The sequence below is a fragment of the Lithobates pipiens genome, unplaced genomic scaffold, assembly GCF_037356315.1.
Source record: "Lithobates pipiens isolate NorthernLeopardFrog02 unplaced genomic scaffold, aLitPip1_a1.2 Scaffold_8, whole genome shotgun sequence".
NCBI lineage: Eukaryota > Metazoa > Chordata > Amphibia > Anura > Ranidae > Lithobates > Lithobates pipiens.
The window spans coordinates 92,253,053-92,269,896 of NW_027507903.1; the positions used below are offsets into that span (position 1 = coordinate 92,253,053).

At 40.8% G+C, this 16,844-nt stretch overlaps 1 protein-coding gene across 4 annotated transcripts in view; it reads right to left on the minus strand.

Annotated features, from left to right (window-relative positions):
• The window catches only part of LOC143962609 (threonine--tRNA ligase 2, cytoplasmic-like), a 76,078-nt gene that overhangs the window by 4,395 nt on the left and 54,839 nt on the right, over positions 1-16,844 (minus strand). For all 4 annotated transcript variants that reach the window (XM_077471906.1, XM_077471905.1, XM_077471904.1 and 1 more), the window contains 10 exons: positions 14,597-14,743; positions 13,962-14,060; positions 12,152-12,318; positions 11,727-11,889; positions 10,741-10,878; positions 10,539-10,616; positions 10,329-10,429; positions 4,706-4,810; positions 2,137-2,209; positions 883-997 (listed from right to left, as the gene is read on the minus strand). In XM_077471906.1, coding sequence (XP_077328032.1) covers positions 883-997; positions 2,137-2,209; positions 4,706-4,810; positions 10,329-10,429; positions 10,539-10,616; positions 10,741-10,878; positions 11,727-11,889; positions 12,152-12,318; positions 13,962-14,060; positions 14,597-14,743 — 1,186 coding nt within the window. The remainder of the gene's footprint in view (positions 1-882; positions 998-2,136; positions 2,210-4,705; positions 4,811-10,328; positions 10,430-10,538; positions 10,617-10,740; positions 10,879-11,726; positions 11,890-12,151; positions 12,319-13,961; positions 14,061-14,596; positions 14,744-16,844) is intronic.

The following is a 16,844-nucleotide window of genomic DNA, read 5'->3' on the forward strand; positions in this document are numbered from 1 at the left end:
CTTAGGGAAGGCCGCAGCTTCGGGCCTAGCTCCGGAGCGGTGGCCATCTTGATGCACCCGCCATTTGATGCCGGTTCCTCTCTTCCCTCTGTGTACAGATCTGTACAGTGGAGGGGAGAGATCGGATGGCAGCATCTGTAGTGCCCACAGCGCTGCTCTGTGACAAGTGCAGTCACAGCCATCCCTCCATACTCTGCCAATACTTTCTATGATAATGGTCACTCTGCATTTTCTATGGTAATGGTCACTCTGCATTTCATGGGCCCTGGAAAATATTTTAGTACACCATTTGGTTCAGAATATTTTTTTTTCTTGTTTTCAACCTCTAAAACCTAGGTGCGTCTTATGGTCAGGTCCGTCTTATGGAGCGAAAAATACGGTAGCTATTAGAATGCATGTGCTTCTACTATGGAAGTTCTCAAAGAAATAAACGAGAGTTAGGACTGCAGATAATACTGGGATGCTTTGGAGTGGCTCTGTGGCTTATGCATGTATTTGCAAATGTGTGCTAACAAAACCCCTGTTTTTAATGCACACTGGATAATTTTGTAGCAGACTGGCTTGAGAGTTGATCTAGGAATTTTCTTTGGTTTTGTCTTTCGTGCGGCTGGTTGCCGGTCATTGATGTGAACAGACTGCCAGCACGGGTCTGCATGAACACCCATGCATCCCACATGGGGGAAGATGGCCCCTTTGTACAGGCATATACGTAAATGAGCCCAGAGAAGTGATACATTGCTTTTCCTTACAAGCTTTGTTTAGATGATAAACCTCTGTAGATGCAAAATGGCTGCTAATACAAGCCTCATCCCTTGTGACATAGTTGGAAAGGCATAGAACAGGTGAAAGCTTTAAATAAACACGACAATCATTCATAATTACCTAAAATAAAATTGTACTGAGCCAGCTGAGCATTTCGTATCTTCTTATTCAATGTACAACTGTGATCCAAATCCACATCAGCCATAAAACCAGCATCAAAAAAGTCTTTGCACACCTGAGTGACCATCAAAAAAATACAGTTAGCAGAAAAATAAGTGAGAGCTCTTCTTTAAAAATTACATGCTCACTGAAGCACTTCTAGGCAAAAAATAGAATTGCAAGGAGTCAAAGCCTATGTGTATGAGCATTAAAAGCAACCTATGGTGACAAGTAATTCTGAGTCTGGGTACAGAAACATGCAGTGGTTACTAAGGACATGATTGGACCAAAAGACACTTTTTTCAGTGTTCTGTCCTTAAGTGAAAGAGTACTTGTAGTACTTTGTTCCATGTTCCTATGTGCTTTTTAGCCTAGCTGTGAGGTCAGACAGGGTAACAGCCCTCCCCCATCAGTGGTCGGACAGTGTAGCTAGCAAAGAGCTAGCAAGCTTGATAAATGGTGCTTGTCTCGGCTACATACTGACACTAGCCTGCTTATCTGCATTCTTCTTGCCACAGCTTGTCTCTGGCAAGTGCTTGGAGCACAAAATCCAACTTCTTGTTAGCTATGTTGTCAAAGGCTGGGGGGGGGGACTTGTTTGTGCAGGGGGCACCATGTCTGACCTGAAAGCTAGTACATGTATGTTGTCTCCTAGGGAGGCAAACATTTAAAATAAATAAAAAAATAAAAATAAATAAGTGAGATTTCACATTTAAGGCCCCTTTTCACACCTATGCGAATTAGATGAGTTTCCCATCATCCAATTTGCATGACTGGCTCCTTATGGAGCCAGTTCACATATCTCCATTGCGGCTGCGGAGCGCACTGCACAAAAAACGTCTTTGGCTCAGTTTCAGGGCCAAATTCAGGCATAGAATCAGCCCCGATTCGTCCCTGAAACGGGGAAGAGGGATGCACAGCGCTCCTGTGTGATCCGCAGTGGGTTATAGTGTGAACCCGGCTGAGGTTGGGTACTGCGGCTGCAGCACTGGAAGCTTGTTACATGTTCCACCCTAAAATCGGGTGAAACATGTAACATGTTCCCAAAGGTGAACTTGTCCTTTAAGCCCATTGTGTGAACCTATCCTTTAAGCCCATGGTTTCAGAAATGGTCTTTTGATACCACACAAAGTATGTAAAGTTCAACACGTAGACTGAAATAACAAGATCTGCCAATTGGTTGTATGTCATCATAGAATACTCAGCAATAATTACCTGTTGTGCATAGTCCTCACAGCTTGGTCCCACAGGGACTACCATAACTTGCTGAGGGGAAAGCCAAAAAGGCCTAATAAAAAAGTACACAGAAATATAAAGAGATCATACTCCAGTAAATTAATGTTTTAACATTTGCTTTGCTAACAGAATAAAAAGTTCTATTTAGAAAATGCAGCTCAAATTTAGCCTTCTGTATGAAACTGCTAGCTCTTCTGGCCAGGACTTTCAATACTGTAGGCCGCTACACACAGAAACACAAAGGGGTTGCGTTACTAAAACTGGTGCACACAGATAAGGACACTTACCTGTCCAAGGACCCCAGCGATGTCTTCCCCCGAAGCCGACCTGTCCACCAGCTCTGGGTGCTGGCATCCTTACTAAGGGGAATAGGCCTTGAAGCCTTATGGCTTCACCGGCTTTTTCCTACTGCGCATGCGCGAGTCACGCTGCGCTTTTTAAATGGTTCCGCTGTCTTCTGGGACCTGTTTGTGTGCGTCTCCCAGAAGGCAGCAGGGGGGAGAAAAGGAGGAGGAGCCACAAATGACATAGAGCGCCGCGGCGCCCTTACATGGAAGTGGGAGCGGGTATCTGTTTTTGACATGTATCCGCTCCCCCCCTCCCCCACATTTTGGCACCTTTCGGGGGGTGGGAGGAATCAGATAAGCGGAGCTTCCACTTGTGTGGAATTCAGCTTTATTTGAACAACCTGAATATTAGAAGCCGATTGGTTACTATGCACACCTGCACCAGATTCTGTGTGCACTATTTTTAGTAAATCTCTCCTAAAGGATCATATGATACATCAGTGATGACGATGACACTATACAGCTCCTATGGGGTTGCCCCTGCCTGCTACAGTAGACTGAGATTTCACAGTACAAATTAAATGTGAATTTTTTTTTTTTATCATACCAATAAGTTAGAGATGGAGACAGAGAGGATGTCAGTATCTTGGAGAGGGACTGTAGTTTTCATTCATTTGCTATAAAATACCTGGTGATCCTGACCGTTTACCTTATTTCCTTTTTTTCTATCTGACTATGCCAAGCACAAAAGCAAATCCATGCTGACATGTTCGGTTTGCGACCCCGGCCTTTCTGATGCTAGGTGTACCCGCACTCTTAGTCAACTTTGCCGCCATGCCCGTCCATCCCTGCTCGATTTGCCTTACTGTGGGCCTTATCCGGAGACTCACTGTCAAAACTCCAGCTGCTAAGAATAGAAAGACACCCCCAGCTATGGGACAAAGGAATAGAAGGGAGGCTTTGTAGTCTAATATATGGCAAATCATTTTATTTAGCTAGTGTGCATTTTTGCACAAATACTTTAATGTCTGTGTTCCCAAAGGGGGCTTTTTCTTTACTTTTTCGGTAAACAACATAATTTGTAGCAAAAAAGGGAAAAATGATTAGGTAAGGTAAGGTTAGGTTATTACTGCTGTCTATGACCCTCCTCGTTTCTTGGCCTGCAGTAATAGGCTGTCAGAGGGACATGAAGCGGGATGAAATCTCATGGGGTCATGGACTGACAAAGTCATATATTTTTCCTATATCAGTCCAAAAAGGTTTTTGCTGAAGTTGGGCTTTAAGAATTCCATGTGAAGACCTTTGTCAGCAACTGGACCTGAAGACATATGACCTTACAAAGTCATCAGTCTCGCACTAACTGGCTTGAACACCTTTCTAGTCATTGTTATCTAGAGACAGACCTATGTAGATGTGTTTATAGGGATAGCCACAGACAGCTGGTAGAGCAGTTTACAGGTAAATTCATTTCACCATTCATTATGGATTTGTGCATTGTCGCAATTAGGCCTCGTTCACAGGGGTGTTGTGGTATCTATTGTTTTATTTGACCGTTTGTGTGGCTGGAGCTGTCAGATACTGCGTATAGGCAGCCCATGTAACGCCATAGGTGAGCCACTCACCTATCTCTGCTCGTCTGTCATATTAAGACAAGCAGCCATGTTCATTCAGCTGCTGCTAGAGTTATTGAACTGCCTGCATGAAGCTCCTGGCAGCTCCAGCCACAAACGTCTGATTCACGTGGTAGGGGCCACAACACCTTCTGATGTTAAAATCAAGTTTCTGGTACAATACACTGCAAATCTACCTACAAATGAAATAAAAACAAACAAACAATGCGGAGTAATGAAAACATGTGATTGTAAACAAAGCACAAGGCTTCATGCACATGGCCACAAATGGCTGTAAACAAAGCCTATGGCTTTGCAAGGTTTGAGAGGTGCAGCATACAGCGGTCACTAGTCAGCTTGTACAAATCAATGGAAGGCAGTATGTGTATGCACACAAGAATCTGAGTGACTACATGTGTACAGAGCTGTATGCATGTAGCGGCTAAAATTTGTGTATACTTGCGTACAACCACCACTGCTATTGAGAAAATCTAGCCGTATTGTACACTATATGGTAATTTTTGACTGTGTCCATGAAGCATAACAAGTAGATCTGTGCACACAAATGCAGAAACATTTTCTATATAAACTCTTCTGAATTCTAATAACATTACAGAAGCATTTACTAAAAAGGAAAAAAATAAAAAATACCATTTTCCACCATAATTTTCGCATAGGATTGCAATCATCCTCTCCACAGATCCCAGAATAGCACGATGAATGATAACTGGTCTTTTCTTATCATCTCCTTCATTGCTGCATGAGAAAGGGATAGAGAATATGTAATTACATAGACAAAACAACAGAGCTAGCAATAGAAAAGGCAGATCAAGACAAGGATCTCCAAAATTACAACCCTCCAGCTGTTGCGGAACTACAAGTCCCATGAGGCATTGTAAAACTCTGACATTCACAAACATGAATAGGCATTATTGTAGTTCCTGAACAACTGGAGGGGTATAGTCCCTGAGAGTCAGTTCCTGTGAGACTCCTGTAAATCGGGATGAACAAAGGCAGACATGTTTGAAGACCAAACATGGAGTTACCCATGGCTGTCGCCCATACTGGATTTCAAACATTTGTATGGAAACCCGCCACATCACATGGGTGAACCCCCCAAAATTCTATTTAATTTTATTTTGATGTTAAAGTGTAAATAATATTAAAGTGCATATTTGTAAAGTGCAAACAAAAAGTGTCAGAAAGTACAAAAAGACATCCACTGTCATATTGGGTTCGAAAAAAATCCCCTTCCCAAGGTGACAGACAGCCTGTCACTGGCCCACTGAGGTCCCAAAACATTGGTAGTCATCTTTTTGCACTTTCTGGCACCTCTACAATTTTTTAATTGCACTTTAAAATGTAACCTCAATAAATTGCTTTTTTGAGGTTTACCTGTACAGTGTTCTGGCTTTATATGTGAATGGGCTATAATACAATGTCAATGTTGGCCATGCATTCCCTACAGGGTGAAAGAATATGGGGCCAGGTGAATTGGACTTATTTGGACTGCCTTTGTTTATATTTATTGCAGGAGAGATGGGGTGATTAGTAGAGCACACAAGAAAAATTAAATAGTTTTTGCTCATTTCATGGCAAGTGACAAGGACACTGCATTAATGCCAATATCAATAGACATTTTCTGTACTTGCCAAAAAGGTTTTTAGTCTGGAAAACGAATGAAGCCACCACATCGAAGAACTAGTCGGCTGAAAAACGTTATTTTTTTTCTTCTTGGGTTTAGTTATTCTTTAACCACTTGCCGACCGCTGTCAGCATATGTAAGTCGGCAGAATGGCATGGCTGGGCAAATTAACGTACCTGTACGTTACTTTGAAATTCCTGCCGCGTGCGCGCGCCGCCTCAAGCTCTATGACCGTGCACGCGGACTTGAACGCTGCGGGGATACCCGCAATCGTGTCATGGAGCTCAAGAACGGGGAGATGCTGATGTAAACAGCATCTCCCCGTTCTGCATAATGACAGGACACTGATCGTCTGCTCCCTGTCATGTGACGCAGCGATCAGTGTCCACGTCACACAAGCCCATCCTCCCCGACCCCTAGTGGGTAACCCCTTAGCTACCAGTGAAATTTTTACAGTAACCAATGCAATTTTAAAGCATTGATAGCTGTATTAATGCCAATGGCCCCAAAAATGTGTCAAAATTCTCCGATGTGTCCGCCATAATGTCGCAGTCGCGATAAAAATCGCTGAACCCCACCATTACTAGTAAAAAAATAAAATTGTAATAAAACTATCCCCTATTTTGAAGACACTATAACTTTTGCGCAAACCAATCAATATACGCTTATTGCGATTTTTTTTTACCAAAAACATGTAGAAGAATACGTATCGGCCTAAACTGAGAAAAAAAAATTTTTTTTTTTTTTTTTTTTTTAGATATTTTTGGGGGATATTTATTATAGCAAAAAGTAAAAAATAATGTGTTTTTTTTTCAAAATTGTCGCTATTTTTTTGTTCATAGCGCAAAAAATAAAAACCGCAGGGGTGATCAAATACCACCAAAGGAACACTCCATTTGTGGGGAAAAAAGGACGCCAATTTTGTTTGGGAGCCACGTCGCATGACCGTGCAATTGTCAGTTAAAGCGATGTAGTGCCGAATCGCAAAAAGTGCTCTGGTCAGGAAGGGGGTAAATCCTTCCAGGGCTGAAGTAGTTAAGAGGGACATAAGCTGGAAATGGAGCCTTGCAGGAAAAATCATTACTGTTCACGCTGGAGAGACCACTAGTATATATTGCAGTGTCAGACGCAACACTGCTGAGAAATGCTCTGAAGGAGATGCTTGGCTCAGAACAAAGTTGCAGACAATGCTGATTTGGTAGGCAATCGGAGAATACAGCCTGCATTCAGAACTTTGTTATACAGGACAGCTGACACCTGCAATGCATATCTTATCTCAAGGGGAAACCATGACCATCAGCAGAAAAAAAAAGTGCCTGGCCTGACTGTTGAAGGGAAGAATTGGTCAAGGTGTCCAATGGTGTACAGCTTCCTCCTATCAGGATGTGAATAATTGCAAGAAAAACAAAACCTCCAAAAGCATTTGTTCTTGTAGATATATGCAAATATACCTCCAAGCAGCTCATTACATTTTCACATATTTATTAGGCCTCCTTTGCAGGGCCATTTAGCTGTATTCACCAAACTACAGTGGCTAGAATTAGTGGATTATTGAGACAGGAATGACAGGTGTGTGCGAATAGCAGCAGACGCGTAGCCTGTACAAAGCAGCGGCTGTCATTGTCCTTGTGTAGCCAGTGGTTACCTGCTGTTAGTGGTGGCTGTCCAAGACTGGATGCATTTCGATGTGTCCAGGCTCGCACACCCATCCTTACCTGCAAATAACTGCTTGGTGTGTGGCTACATGCAAACAGTGACAGCTCCTGTCAGCCTGACAATACCGCTATTCACATGCACCTGTCATTCCAGCCCCAAGAATCTGCCGATTAGCTGAATGCAGCTACGTGGCCGTGTGAAGGAGGCCTTACTGAATGGCTTTTATCTTAATTAAAGCTGGACTCCAGGCAAGCAGTGAAGTACACAGATGAAATACATATGCGTGCTGCTTTACCTGTCAAATGATTCATATTCTGTCCATTCAGCCCGTCTTTGACACTGATTAGACCCTGGGCAAAACTCCCCCCCCCCCCCCCAGTGCAGTTTTGCTCTCCACCTGCTCTGAGACATACAATAGATAGCAGCTAGACTCAAAATCAGTTTCCTGAAGATCAGGCATCTATTGCGATTGGTTGCCAGAGGTTACAGTCCATCATTACCGCTCACTGACTGGTTGCTAGAGGTTACAGCACACATTACAGCTCACTGGTTAGTTGCTAGAGGTTATAGCACATGATTTATTGTTGATTGGTTGCTATAGATCACTGTGGATATGACCTTAAGGTGCATGATATACATATGAATGCCCCCGGCCGCCGCTATTTACATATGAATGCCGCTTGCATTTACATATGAATGCCAGTAATTTACATGTAAACACAGGGTCTGCAGATGAGTCATCTGTACACAATAGGGCAGAGCTCGGCAGCATTAGTAGCAGCACTTCACACTGAGATATCGGGACACAGCACAGGACTAAAACCTCAAGGGAAGAGGGAATTTAAACCAGGATAGTTGGCAAGTATGAGGCAGCTGCTTAGGGCCCCACAACAATGAAAGGGCCCAGAGCAGCTGCCCCTTTTGCCCTGCCTTAAAACGGCCCTGATTCAGCCCTAGGATTTACAGCTATGCTACACAGTACACACCTGCCTAGCAGAGGAGGGGACCTGGACCTTCTTTTCTGCAGTTTCACTCTCACTTACAGGTTTCCTTCCCACCCACCCTCTACCCTGTGCCTAGACCATGAAAGGAGAAGCTACAAGCTGATGAGCTCATCTCTGGCTCTCTACTTCTATCAGCTTGCTCCTTGCACTGCATCAAACCTAATTGGCTCCTTGTGCTGCTTCTCCTCCCCCCCCCCCTTTTTCTGGCCTCTGGTCTACAGCAGCATGCAAGAGACCAATTTAAGATAAATTCAGGTACTTATAGCGCTGGCATTTACAAATAAATATTTAAGGATGTAGTCATGAATACAGAGTTGCATTTTTTTGTGCCTTTTATATCTGTCTGGAGTTCAGCATTTAAAAAATGTGTAAAGCTGAAGTCTAGGTATTATTTAATTTACATAGTTATCAACTTGGGCCAATGTAAGAGTGCACATCTCATAACCGATCACCAATGTGGAAGCTGCAAGTTTACTGTAGTAGTTGGCAGGGTGAATTTGATTTAAATCAAGTCGATTTAAACCATGATTTTGAAAGAGCAACTGTCACCTCTGTCCCACAGCGGCTCCTCCTCTGGCCCGCTGTTGACTCACCGACAGTCTCATTCACTTTAATGGGATGGCTGGTAATGCGGCAGTGATACAACAAGGTGAGGGATGTGGCTGCAGCAGGAGAGAGGATGCCCACTAACAGGCGCTGCAATGATGGCTCTGAAATGACAGGTCCTCTTTAAATGTAAAGCCTTATTTTTGCTGGAAGTTGGAATCTATAAAATTTGCAAAGGTTATTTGAAGGTTTCCTATTTAGAATAATAGACTGTCAAGGTTAGTAAAACAGTGATATAAGAATCAATTAAATAATAGAGTTTGTAGTGTACATAGATTTGCAAAACAATGAAATAAAGAAATATTCCTGAACTTTGTCTTATCTTATACATTGATGTATTGTGAGAATGCATCAATGTAGTACATGTAAACTCAGCTTGCAGAGCTTGGATTTACTGAATGAGTTTACCAAAAATGTAAATATTGCAGAATATACAGCCTCATGCTACATAACTAAGCTCCATTTCATGCTGAATAAACTAAATTAATGTATCTTAAAATAGAAAACTATCTTTAGTTAGGCAATCTCTAAATTGGACATGGTAGAGATCATGAGGTTATTCCCCCACTCTCCACCTTGCTTAATCAGAGGTCTTCTTGTAGTCAAGTATAATCAATACAAGGAGTTCTGTGAATGGCAATGGTGCCAAGTGAGCTACCTGTAGTTTCTATATAGAAAAACAGATGCCAAGCACATGACCTGGAAGATTATGGCAATCACTGTAGTTGCACTAACTACTACAGTAATTTGCAGCTTCCAAAGTGATCACATCACATGTATAGGAGATATGCATACTTACATTGATGCAAGGTGGACCAATGTAACCATTCAATACGTGTCATATTTAGACTTCAGCTTTAAAGTGGTTGTAAACCCTTACAACACACTTTGACCTACAGGTAAGCCTAGATTAAGGCTTACCTGTAGGTCCAAGAAATATCTCCTAAACCTACACAGTTTAGGGCAGTGATGGCGAACCTTGGCACCCCAGATGTTTTGTAACTACATTTCCCATGATTCTCATGCACTCTGCAGTGTATTTGAGCATCATGCGCGATGAAGTCACAGGAGTGACGGCTTCGCTGAATGACAGCAGCGGAGCGGCGAGACCCACCGAGAAGATGGATGCTCTGGACTACAGGGGACAGCGGTGACTTCGCTGGCTCCTGTGTCAGGTAAGTGACACATAATGGGCTACTATGCGATGCATAGTAGTCCATTATGCTTTACCTTTGCAGGGAATGAAAGAGGAAGTAAACCCATCAGGGTTTACTTCCTCTTTAAGCTGTTGTATAGCACCCCTTTAAATTCTGTTCACTGGAAGTTTAAATGGACCAAGAAAAAAAAAAAAAAAAAAACTTACCTTACATATGTAAGATTAAACCTGATTGGGAGCTGAAAATCTAACTGTATGGTTGCACACTGATGGTAACGACCTATAGCATCTCTTATTTTAATGTCAATCTGTAAACAGAAAACACAAGTAAAGAAGGTAAGATTTGTAATGTTCTCACCTTTTAATAAATGCCTGAATGCATACAGAACAATGAGAGCAAAAAACAATTATAATTACCTTGGGACCATAGAAAGCCCCATCCCCTGGGTTCAGTTTCCAAGGCTGTCCAAATTCATTCAGACTGTTCTCCAGTTGCTTGAAAATACAAAGCAAAAAATTTGACTTTAATGAAAAAAAAAAAAAAAAAAAAAAAAGGAGAAGGAGGAAGGGCAGCTGATAAGGCAGCATTATTAATGAAGATAAAGGCAAAAATAAAGACCTTTTCAGCATGATTCCACATTTCTATTTCTCCGAGGTAGTTTTCGGGCCTGGTTGAAAGGTGAAGTTGGAAGGTAAAGCCAAATACGGCATATACAGACTGTAAGAACTGCAAACACCCCTTTATTTCCTCTTCTATCTACAAAGAAAGCATACAGAATTGTCACTAATCGTTTTGGAGTCTCCTGTAGCCCTAAACCCCTCTCCTGTTAAAACCGTTTAGGAATACTAAAAAGACATCCTCTAGAGTCTGAGCCTGAGATGTTGGTGTGCGTGAGACTGAGCTTGTATAACTGGCAGCCTCTGTACCACTTGGGAGAACATTTATATTCTCAGTGGTCCCTCTGGGGGGGATGTGGGAGCACTACATTATGATTTGTGGCAGGATGTGGCCTCAAAGAGGCTGCAGGACTAAAAGAAAATACTTGAACATGGACCTTCATGGCACGATTACCAGGGATTTTTCCAATTAATACAGTGGAATTAAACACAATTGAAGATTACAACCTGTTAAAACTTATGAGATTTTAGAGATTGGGTTTACATATACTTTCAATCAGGGCACTTTTTCCTGACTTGCATAAGTTGAAGAAAAAATATTTCTTTAAAAAACACAGAAAAGTGACTTATTAGGCATTTCTAAATGATCAATTGTCATATTGTGGCCTTACTGTGCCCCTCTGTAGCTAGGATTGCAAACTTTGTAAGAATAGCCAAGAGGTCAGAAAGGGCTACCGTTCCCACTGCTGCGGTTGTCCCACTATGCTCCTGAACATCTGCAGGAGGTGGTCTGTCCAGCCTTGTTGTTGGTCAAAGCACGCAGGAAGATGGGACAAAGTATGTACTTAGTTCCCTTTGGGGCAGAACACTGACAAAAATTGAAGTGAGGTTTCTCCTTTAATTTTCTCCTATTCCCATCATACGAAACTATTTCCTTGAATTATGTTATTAAAATAGAAGACAGAGAGACTGATTTTTTTTTTTTACCTGCTCCATTGTGCAGAATATATGTGCATCATCTTGCTGGAATCGACGGACTCTGGTCAGCCCAGTTAACGTTCCAGATAACTCATTACGATGAAGTACACCAAAATCTGCAAACCGTAAAGGCAACTCTCTCCATGAGCGAGGACGATGGCCAAACATAAGACTGCAATAAAATTAACAAATAATTTGGACCTTTACAAGATCAAGCAAAATATCCTTTATAAAGCAACATTTACTGGTAAATAAAGTGCTTCTACAATGCCAGTTTATTATGATAAGTCTACTAGTACTTTTCTGGAGTTAAAATATAGATATAAAAAAAAAACTTGACAAAAAAAAAAAATGTCACCACCACAAAAAGATAAAAAAGGAAGGATCGTGTGAAAATAGCAAGTCTTTCAAGATAAATTATAGTATCAGTTTACCAGTGTCCTGGACAGTTCATTGGCTTAAGAGCAAAGGTTTCCTTCTCCACCTCGAAGGAGAACATGTTCTCGCTGTAATGCTGCCAGTGACCAGAGGCTTCCCACAGCTTGCTGTTGTAGAGGTTAGGTGTTGCCACTTCTGTAAAGTTCCGATTTTGGTATTCTTCCTGTGACAAAGGTGTATTACTTGTGTTAAAAACAACACTCGTTTTACATTGAATGCTTTCTTTGAGAGGAATGTACCTCTTAAGCATGCTATACACTGATCTAAATTTGTCTGGTTCAGCAGGGACCTGGAGAATATGGGATTCCTCAATGCTCCTACGTTTTTTTTTTTTTTTTTTGGGGGGGGGGGGGGGGGTAATATGGCCAGGTTGGAGGTTGGTGGGCTGCATATGCCGGATGCTCTATTTTGGGACTTTCCGGCCTTAGTGCCGCCCCTGAGGTAGCTGGCTCATGGTAGGAATGTCCCTGGATAATTATATCAAGTTTTGGGAAAGCATCAGATAAGAAGAAGTTTGAAACAAAGGTGTGATAGTGTATAGCAGTGTTTCTCAACTGCGGTCCTCAAGGCGCCCCAACAGGTCATGTTTTCAGGCTTTACAATTTACACAGGTGATTTGATCAGCGTTACTGCCTTAGTAATTACCACAGCGATTTCCTCTGAGGGAATAGTGTATTTAAGAGTACCACCAGGTCACTGGACAACTACACTTTTGGGATCATCTTTGTAAATGGCAATCAAGGGCTCTCCCCGTTTGGAAATTCTGAAGACATGAAATGACAAGGAAAAACTACATACACATAAGTGTTCTTTTTAACTATGGTATGGCTTACTTTATTGGTCATGGGCTTATTTAAATTTTACTTTTTTTTAGACTCATATGCCTTAAATTATGTTTTAGATGCAAGTGTGCACCCATGTCAATAGCTGTGAAAAACAATTTGTTCCTTCCTTTCAAAACGTGAAGATTTGTTATGTTATATAGAACATTAGACATGTTAACTGTGCCATAGTCCCACCACAAAAGATGTACCTCTTGTTTGGACTTCCTCCTGATAAATTTCAGAACACTTCATGGTATAGTTGAAGTGCAAGAACTAAGGCATGGCTACCTCTGCTTGTTGGTCACAGAAGATTGGGAGTGAGGTTTGCTAATGTTAGTACTGTGCTGCTCAGTGTTCTCCTTGCTGGAAGTTCTATCGTGAGGAAGCAAAGCCCTTCCTCTACTAAGATAGCCCCACAAAGACAAGGTGCAGAGCAAGACATAGCAAGTCAGTAATGGGAAAGATCAGCTGCAGAGAGTCTACATGCAATACTGGTTCCTAGAGCCTACATATAAATACAAGTCCTTTGCCTTTTTAATTCTTGAGACCTTTTTGTATTGATATTTTTGATTAAGGTGAACATAGATATAGATTGTTATGGTTGTAATGATGTGTTTTCTTTCAATCTAACAAGAATTGTATACAGAGTTTCCCTGAAGAAGCAGAGACACAGCTCTGCGAAACACGTTGGATTGCTCTGTATCAATGAACTTGAATAATACTTTGCCGAAAACAAGTACCATTTATCAACCCCTGCTCTGTGTTATTGATTACACATTGTGATATGTTTTTTATATTTTCTATGCAATTTTATTCATGTTTGTACAATAAAGAAGATTCTTTAATCAAATATTGTGCTCACCTCAGGTGAAAACCTTATATCCTTTAAAGTTCTAATCCCTATGAGAGTCAATCTCCCTCCATATTGTTTCTTTGTCCTCTGCCTATTATCTGCCTAGAAAGAAAGAAATGCTGTACTCACCCTGATGAATTCAATTAAAGTATTATATATGTGAGCTCCACGAGGCAGGAAAAAGCAGCTACCTGGACTTAAATCATGGAAGAAAAATAGTTCCTGGTCCTAGAATACAAACAAAGCACAGCACACACCATCAGAATATTTAAAGAAAACAAAAAGAAATATCTAGTGAAGGAAAAACATTGAGAATGCTATTGCTAAGCTCTTCTGAAAATGCTGGTTGTCTGGCTGTCATGGTGATGCAGCAGGTTTGCAGACTGGTGTTCCTATTTTTATGGCTTTAATCTGCATACTGATTCTGGTTCAGGGACTTAGAAAAGTATCTACAGTTTTTTTTTTATTACACAAATAAAAGTTGGGTAATACAACTTATTTTGTAAGCTTCATTTCACAATTTTTGACTATTTATTAAGCGCATAGTAAAAAGACCAAAACAAAGAGATATGTTCCTGGCTGCTATAAACAAGAAGTAAAAATCTGGTTACCGGTACTATGCATTATTAGAACTTTGCACATTATGCTCTAATAAAGTACCTTCACTTACTTTAAAGTTGAATATTACCTATTTTTTCTCTCTATTCTGCTTCATACTGACTAGTTGATACATTTACTACAGAGGTGTTTTAAACATTGCCAACCTTCCCAATCTTTCTGTGATCTCTGTTCTTGGCCTCTTCCTGGAACTGCTCCCATTGTTTCATCAGCTTGTTATCAGGGAATGATATTCCATATATTCTCTGCAGAGTCTCCATGTCAGCTTTTCCTTCCCAGTATGTAGAAGAATTCTGAAACATTAATTATTCTTATATAATAGTAAAACCAACATTACTGGCACTACTATGTGGCAATGTGCCATTTTCCAGTGTCAATGAGATGCAGACGATAGATATAGGTCATCACTGGGCAATCATACTTCCATATGTGACATGGACAGATGAAAATATGATGTTGACTTTTTTAAAAGGCCCTGTTCACACTTGCGAATTACCCGCAAGAGCCTAAGAGGGCCTCCCTGTGATTACTGTATATGCAGGCAGGAAGTCCCATTCAAAGCAATGGGAGGTAGACATGGGCGCGGTCAAAAAATTTGTTTCGTTCTGTTCCGTACGGAAAAAAAATGTAGTGTACGAAATTAAATTTGGATTCGTACGAAATACAAATTTTCGTTTGATTCATAAACGTTTCGTTATAATAACGAAAGTTCATTATGATGAATTTATCATTATGAGGGGCTCCCACCATTCCTGTGCTGTGCTGACTTCCTGGGTTTTTAACTTTTAGGTTTGTTAACTTTTCGTAACAATTATGAATGTTCGTTATGATGAATTTATCATTATGAGGGGTTCCCACCATCCCTGTGCTGTGCTGACTTCCTCGATTGGTGAACAAAACGCCAGTCATGTTTCTGTTAATTTGGATCCGAAATTCGTTAACGAAATTTCGTATAAAAAATTCGTAAGCATAGAAATTCCCATAGGGTTCCCACCATCCCTGTGCTGACTTCCTGGGGTTTTGAACTTCCTGGGTTTCATTAACTTTTCGTTACAATTACGAATTTTTGTTATGATGAATTTAGCATTATGAGGGGTTCCCTCCATCCCTGTTTTGTGCTGACTTTGTGTTTTTAACTTTTGGGTTCGTTAGCGTTTCATTAATTACGAATTTTCGCTATGAATTTGGATCCAAAATTCGTAAACGAAATTTCATATCTTGTACGGAATTCGTGTGCAGAAAAATTTGTATTTCGGATTTGTACGAATTTTCTTTTCGTACGAAACTAATGGCACATGTGGTTGACAGCGCCCACAGCTACTCGCAGCCAAGAGATATGAGCTTATTCTACTATCTTCTTTTAACCAGAACAAATAAATCTTTAACTGTTTCTATACAAATAACCAGCACCAATTTAGTACTACATATAGTTACAAATCTATGCGTTGGATACTGGATTTCTTGTTGCATTTCTGGCTAGAGACCAAAGAACTGGATGACTATGAAAGTAACTCCAGGAATTTTCTTAAATGTGATTTATGTTTTCGTTTAAAGATTATACTTGGAAATGTAAAAGCGCAGTGCTTTGTTTTTGTACATATACAAACAGTTTTTTTTCCAAAGATACATAGTTAGGTTGAAAAAAGACAAATCCATCTAGTTTAACCAATAAAAAAAATAAAATTAAAAAATTACATACAATCCCATAGCCACAGCTGATCCATCGGAAGGCAAAAAAAAACAGTAAAGCATGATCCAATTTGCTACAGCAGGGGGATAAAAATTCCTTCCTGATCCCCCGAGAGGCAATTGGATATTCCCTGGATCAACTTTACCTATACAGTAAATGTTAGTACTCCATATATTATGTACATTTAGAATTTAATCCAGGCCTTTTTTTAAATCTACTGAGCTGGCCAAACCCACCTCTGGAGGGAGTCTAGTTCACATTTTCACAGCTCTAACTGTGAAGAAACCTTTCCATACTTGAAGATGACATCTTATTTCCTCTAGATGTAAAGAGTGCCCTCTTGTCCTTTGTGATGACCAGAAAGTGAATAACTCCCCACCAAGTTCACTATATGCACCCTTTTATGTATTTAGAAAGGTTAATCATATCCCCCTTATTTTCCTCTTCTCAAGAAATTAGAGGAACGGAATTTTCTTTCCTCATAGCGGAGTTCCTCCATGCCTCTTATCAGTTTGCTTGCCCTTCCCTGCACTTTCTCCAGTTCCCCGATATTGTTTTAGAGAGCTGGTGCCCAAAGCTGAACTGCATATTGCAGATGAGGTCTTACTAATGATTTGAACAGGGGCAAAATTATATATCTCTCTCTCTGGAGTCCATACCTCTCTTAATACAAGAAAGGACTTTGCTCACTTTGGAAACCACAG